At 61.4% G+C, this 6,333-nt stretch overlaps 1 protein-coding gene across 2 annotated transcripts; it reads left to right on the top strand.

Moving 5' to 3' along the window:
* Positions 1-938: 938 nt before the first annotated feature.
* On the top strand, positions 939-5,423 carry SIX2 (SIX homeobox 2). 2 transcript variants are annotated; one of them, XM_053925094.1, is made up of 2 exons: positions 939-1,993; positions 4,159-5,423. In XM_053925094.1, exons 1-2 carry the CDS (start codon positions 1,428-1,430, stop codon positions 4,490-4,492), a joined length of 900 nt encoding a protein of 299 aa, XP_053781069.1. In that variant the 5' UTR covers positions 939-1,427; the 3' UTR covers positions 4,493-5,423. The 2 variants fall into 2 exon arrangements, with proteins under 2 accessions (XP_053781069.1, XP_053781070.1); XM_053925095.2 differs by having other exon boundaries at positions 953-1,987.
* The last annotated feature ends 910 nt before the right edge of the window (positions 5,424-6,333 follow it).

Below are 6,333 nucleotides of genomic sequence, written 5' to 3'. Positions count from 1 at the left end.
TGGGGTGGGGTTGGGGGGTCTCCACTCTGTCCTCCGGAACTAGCCGTGGGAGTAGCGCCCAACCGTCCCAGTCTCCAGGCCCTAGCCTCCCCGCGGGCAGACTGCGGGAGCTACAGACTGGAGTCAACTTCTGTAGAAGCCACACGGAAGTGCTGGGCGCTTCTCGGGCCGCGCGACCCGTGGGACCCGTGGGGTTAAAGCTGAGTCCCCGCCCGGCAAGGACAGAGAGCGCGGAGCCGGGTGGGACCGGCCGCGGGGCAGCCGGCTGGGTTAGGAGAGGGAGGAAAGGCGGGATCCTCCAAGAAGTAGATTCTCAGGCGTCCGCCTGCGGTCACTGCCAAATCTTCCCCACTTCTCTCGCCTACTCCCTCCCCCATTCCCTCGAGGACTGCTCCGGTCCGGAGCTCCTAGGATGGGGGCGGGGCGCAGCCAGCAGGAAAAGCCAAATCTTTGAGGGGCGTCGGAGCAACTCCAACTTGCCCATCTCACAGGCCGGCTCCTGGGCAGAATCTACACCCGCAAACAGTGGCCCCAGGAAGGCTGTGCTGACCCAGAGTGAGGCGGGGGCACCCTGCGGACTCTGCTAAAGGCTGCCCAAAGTTTCTCCCCCCTCGAGGCTTCCTCCACCCCTCTCTTCCCTTCCTCCCGGCACCCCCTTAAACAGTCCTCCGCCTTCCCTTCTCTCTTCTTCCCTCCCCCGCCCCGGTCCTCCCCTTTTCTTCTCCGCGCGTCTCCACTCCGCCCCCCTCCCGTGTCCGTCCCCTCCCTTGCTCTTTGGGCGTCCGCCCCGTCAATCACCGCCGCCGCGGGCCCCTGCCCGGCCTTCTCCGCCTCCCAGGTTCTTGGAGCGCCTCCGGCTCCTGTCTCGGGCCGCCCTCCGCTCCGCGCGGAGCCCGGCGATCTGTCAGCGGAGCCAGCCGGGGGGAGCCTCCAGGCCCGCGGGGGCTCGGGTTACCAGTGACTGACAGCGTCTCCATGGCGAATAATTTGACTCCGACTATTGTCTGGCGCGGGCAGGCCCCGGGTCAGATAACCAGACCAATCAGGGTGCGGGCCGCCGCGCCTCATGCCCGCTTAGAATAATATTATTAAAAAAGCTGCGAGCGAGCTAGACGGGAGGGAGACCGAGTGAGAAGCTAGCGAGGGAGTGGCGGGCGGGCGGACGCGGAGCATGCGGAGCGGCGCCCCGGGCGGCCCCCGGGCTTGGATGAAGGCGCGGGCGAGGCGCGCGGGCGACGGGGACACGGAGCTGTTCCGGAGCCGCGACCGGCGCTGGGACGTACTGCAGTGACTCAGACTTCGCCGGGAGCCAGCGCCGGGCCAGGGGGCCCGCCCCTCGGCCCGGACCGCCCGGCTGGGAGGCGCCCATGCCGGACCGCGCAGCCCGGTGAGGGCGCGCGCGGGCGGGCGGGGGCGCAGCCGGCATCATGTCCATGCTGCCCACCTTCGGCTTCACGCAGGAGCAAGTGGCGTGCGTGTGCGAGGTGCTGCAACAGGGCGGCAACATCGAGCGGCTGGGCCGCTTCCTGTGGTCGCTGCCCGCCTGCGAGCACCTCCACAAGAATGAAAGCGTGCTCAAGGCCAAAGCGGTGGTGGCCTTCCACCGCGGCAACTTCCGCGAGCTCTACAAGATTCTGGAGAGCCACCAGTTCTCGCCGCACAACCACGCCAAGCTGCAGCAACTGTGGCTCAAGGCGCACTACATCGAGGCGGAGAAGCTGCGCGGCCGGCCCTTGGGCGCCGTGGGCAAGTACCGCGTGCGCCGCAAGTTTCCCCTGCCGCGCTCCATCTGGGACGGCGAGGAGACCAGCTACTGCTTCAAGGAAAAGAGCCGCAGCGTGCTGCGAGAGTGGTACGCGCACAACCCCTACCCCTCACCCCGTGAGAAGCGAGAGCTGGCTGAGGCCACGGGGCTCACCACCACACAGGTCAGCAACTGGTTCAAGAACCGGAGACAGCGCGACCGGGCAGCGGAAGCCAAGGAAAGGTACGAGTAAGTACAGCTCCAGCGCCTGCTCCCCGTGGGCTCCAGGGAGGAGGTCGCAGGGCTTTATCCCCAGGGGAGGCCCAAAGTGGGCCCATAGTCGCAGCCACTGCCCTAGTGAATCCTGGCCAGACCTGGACAGGGAATGGCGCTTAGGTCTTTGGGGAGACCCAGAGGGCAGGGATTTGTCTAAAGCGGGCAAAGCTATTGGGGAAGTTGTCGACTAACTGCCTGGTCGCTTATGGACAAAAATGGAGAGGCAGTGAGCTTCTGGGAAAAGGCAAGACAATGATCCCGGATGGCCTACAAGCAGGGCACAGCTTAGGCAGGACCTGGTAGTCCTCCGAACGACTGAGTGGGTTCGGCCTGGGACTGTTGGGGTTGCGGATTTCAGGCGGCCTGTGCGAATTTACTAAGCACTTCCCAGCACTTTCTGTCTGCCTTAATCACTTTTAGGCCAAAGTGTGATTAGGGGTCAGGACTGGGATTGGAACTTTCCTGGTATGACCTGGATGTGGAGGGAGGGGCCTGGGCAAGAATTTCCCTTGTCTGGTTATGGGAGTTGATAGAGAGAATCTTTTATCCCGCATAGGAAGGACCAAGAGGCAAAAAGCTTGGGGAGGAAGAGTCAGCTCTGGGACAGAAGATGAGAAATACATGCCCCCTTTTCATCCTTATTGGACCCAGCAGCTCTTCCCTGGCCTGCCAGGCCCTGGACCCCTCTCTCCTCTGGCCGTACCCTCCATGGTGGGTAGGTCCACAGGTCTGGGGTGAGCTGAGACTGCAGAAAGGCTGTGTGTTGCTTGTCCTCCGGGAAAGGAAGACTTCCTGAACTAGCCTAATGATTGACCTTAGGCCCTTGTGGCTGCCAACGCTGATGCCCCTCAGAAACCCAAACATGGAGGGGAAAGTGGGACGGAAACAGGCTGTGGGAGCAGAATCCAGCCTGAGGGCAACAGCAAAACAAGATACCTGGGTTGGTGGTATATGATGTGTGCGACCCAGAGTTTGCATGATCAGGGTTTGAGGGAGGATTAACGGTGGAACCAGATCTCGGGAGGCAGGGGTAGCTTCTGGTGGACCCTAGAGTCTGAGACCATGAGGTTAAAGTATCCACAGTTGTAAAATCTTAGCTACCAGCCCTGTGGGAAGTTCCCTTCCAGGAAAAGAGGAAGGAAAGGCCTCGGGAAGCCAGTGAAGAGAATCTGCCCAAGAGTTCAAATCCCCAAATCTGGCAGGGCTGTCAGTCAGGGGCAGGGCAGAAGGTGGGTTCTCCCTGCTTGGGTCCCCTTCTACCCAGAATGGCATGCACCCAGACTCCTGAAGAATTTGGTTCTCAGGCCAGGCCCCAGGTAGGGCCTGCAGAGCCCCTCCTTTTCTGGTGCGATGGGAAGGTCTGGGGCAGGATTAGGAGTCCCCTTCATTCTCCTTTCCCCATTCCCCTGTGAGCCCTCCAAGCTCCCAGTTTCCAGTCCCCCAGCTGAAGTTTTCAGTGTGCCACCAGGGAGAGGGAGGCCCACATCCGCAGGGCCTTGTACCTAGGCCCAGTGAGGAGAGCCCTCACCCGGCCTGCCATTGTGAAGCCAGAGGGAAAGGACTCTTAGCTCCAGGAATCTGCCGGGCAGTCAGATACTTTCCTTACCCACAGAAAAGCAAAAGGAGGTGAAGGTCTCTGGGATCCCAAACTTTAAGTGGGGTCCTGTGCCTAGTATCTAGGGTCTCTCACTCTCCTGGCCCCACGTCTACCCAGCAAACCCTAGAATGAGGAGCCAAGAGTATTCTGAAAAGCCAGACGTCCTCTCTTCCTCCCTGCCCTGGCCATCCACCCAACTCCAGGGAGCCCGCTCTCCTACCCCATGCTCTGGGAAAGAAATGTTGGCAAAGTCAGTGGGGGTGGGTGGAGGGGAGGAACAACATAGGAAAGCAAGAAAGATTTTCATGGGATTGAGAGCATGAGAACTGAGACGATATGATACCGGGAGACGGGTAAGAGAGAAATCGGTGTTGAGAGATTGAGAACTGGCAGAAAGAATGAGAGCCCCAGACCAGGCCAAAAAAACATGGTGGCAACCGAATACCCGCAGGCAGCCCACGGCAGCTCGGGCTCCGGGCGTCCCGGCGCTGCGCAGCCCGCCTTCCCCGCTGACCGGGCTGCTTTGCTCCTGCACTTGCAGGGAGAACAGCGAGAACTCCACCTCCAACAGTCACAATCCGCTGGCGGCGTCGCTGAACGGCAGCGGCAAGTCGGTGCTAGGCAGCTCGGAGGACGAGAAGACGCCGTCGGGGACGCCAGACCACTCGTCGTCTAGCCCCGCGCTGCTGCTCAGCCCGCCCCCGCCTCCACCCGGGCTGCCGTCCCTGCACAGCCTGGGCCACCCTCCGGGCCCCAGCGCCGTGCCTGTGCCCGTGCCGGGCGGAGGCGGCGCGGACCCGCTGCAGCACCACCACGGCCTGCAGGACTCCATTCTCAACCCCATGTCAGCCAACCTCGTGGACCTGGGCTCCTAGAGCCCCGCCTGCCTCGACGCGCTGGCCTGCCGGGCTTGGCGCTGGGGAACTGAGAGGGACCGTGTCGCGAGGGCTTCCGGCGCCGGCGGCCCCACCAGGTACTGAAAGACCCGCACGCGATCGGGCAGAACCGCCGGCCCGGCAGGGCCGATGGCCCACTGGTTTAGTCTTTGTTGGGGATTTATTTTCAACAAGTTGCTTTTGAGATCCTTCGGAGGCCTGGGACCGGGTCTTGAACCAGGGAAGAGAATAAATTATACACCGGTCTTACACTCTCTCTCCCTACCTTCTCTTCACTTCTGTTCTCTCTTCCCTTCCCTGCCTTCCCTGCTCTTCCTTTCCCTCCTTTCCTTCTCTCTTCTTTTTCTCTCCCCTTCTTGACCCTGTCCGTTTCCCTCTATGTTTCTGGCTTGTTTGTCATCTCTCATTAGATTTCTGTTTATCCGTCCATTTCTGTCCTTCCTCTCTCCGCTAGCCTCGTGTGTCCTGGCCCCTGGGTCCGTACCCCTCAATCTTTTCCCTCCTGCATGGCCGTCTATCCCTCCCCCACCCCTCCCTTTCCTGGGATGGGAAGTGGGAGGAGGAAACGCTAAGGAAAGACGGGGCCTTTGAACCCAGGCCCTCTCCAGAGGCCCTGGAGGGGCGGGGAGGCGGTCATTGGGGCTGCAGGTGTCCGCCTTGCCCTAGTAACTTCAGTGAGAGAGAAGGTGGCAGCGAGAAGCCCTGAAGGACCCCCTACCGCCCGGCCGCTTGCTCTGCCTGAGGCTCTGCGCTCTCCCCCTCCTCCCGGGACTGCGGCCACAGTGCTCCGGGCAGAGCGTGCCTCCCGAGCCGCGGACTTGCCGTCTCTCTGTTATGCCCTCTCGTGTGAATGTTCTTCGGGAAATATTTCTGCTTTTATTTTATAATAAAATTAGAAATGATAAATATATATATATATGGATACATACCATGAGGCCCTCGATCCTTGAGTGCAGCAGTGTCTGATTTCCCTGCAGGGACTCACCACCCGGTTCTGGGCAACGATGCCCCAGGAGTCCAAAACCCGGAGACCCTTTCCAACATACACAACGTGTCTAAGTCGGAACGTGGCATGAAGGGACGGAAAATTCGGAAACCTTCTCCAAAGTCCTCTGTCCCTTTTCTCGTCCGGGCGGCTCCGTGCAGAAGCAGGGAGGGGGAAGCCTGCTCCTCCTGGGCGCTCCGCTTCGCCCACCAGCCAAGCGGCACCCTCACCTCCGGGATTCCGGGACGCGGGTGGGAAACGGGAAGCTGTGTGTGGGAGACACCGAGGCTGGGCAACAAAACGGGTGGTGGAAGTTCCCGAAAGGGCGCACTCAGTGATGATCGCAGTCCCCAAATCAGGGCGCGACACCCTGGGCAGATTCGCTGGCCCCAGGGGCCGCCGCTCATCCGCTCTTCTCGTCTCGAAGCCCGAGTCTTGTGAGTGTGGCCACGGAGCAAAAGTCTCCAAGCTCACAAATCTGTCGTTTTGCGGTGGAGACGAAGGGTGGGGAGGAGAGAAGTCGGAAGAGACTCCGGGAGGCCGGCCGCTCGGGCTCGTGTTGTAAATAGAAGCAAACCAGCGCTGCCGGGGCTGGGCTGGTGAGCCGGGGGGCACCTCCGCGCGTCGTGCGCCCCAGGTGCCTCTGTGGCTGTAAATTAGCCTGCAGCAACACTTCCCCTCAGGGGATTGAGCCCCCCACCCCCAACTCTTATTAAGCGACAGGTCTAGCGGGTCCAGGCGAAGCGGCGGGACTCCTCCAGGAGGAAATCGAGGCTTTTTAGGTCACGGTTGACTGTAGGTAGCGAACACGTCCCACCTTGGCGACGAGGAGGTT

This window comes from Desmodus rotundus, chromosome 5 (genome assembly GCF_022682495.2).
Source record: "Desmodus rotundus isolate HL8 chromosome 5, HLdesRot8A.1, whole genome shotgun sequence".
In the NCBI taxonomy this organism is placed as follows: Eukaryota; Metazoa; Chordata; class Mammalia; order Chiroptera; family Phyllostomidae; genus Desmodus; species Desmodus rotundus.
The sequence above is the reverse complement of the archived record's forward strand: the minus strand, read 5'-3'. Positions and strand labels throughout refer to the sequence as shown.

What these genes read in the sequence shown, in the direction of transcription:
- SIX2 (XM_053925094.1), top strand. Translation starts at nt 1,428, where the DNA reads ATGTCCATGCTGCCCACCTTCGGCTTCACGCAGGAGCAAGTGGCGTGC. An exon ending in GAAGCCAAGGAAAGGTACGA is followed by an intron (nt 1,994 to 4,158) that starts GTAAGTACAGCT and finishes CTGCACTTGCAG; the next exon opens with GGAGAACAGCGAGAACTCCA.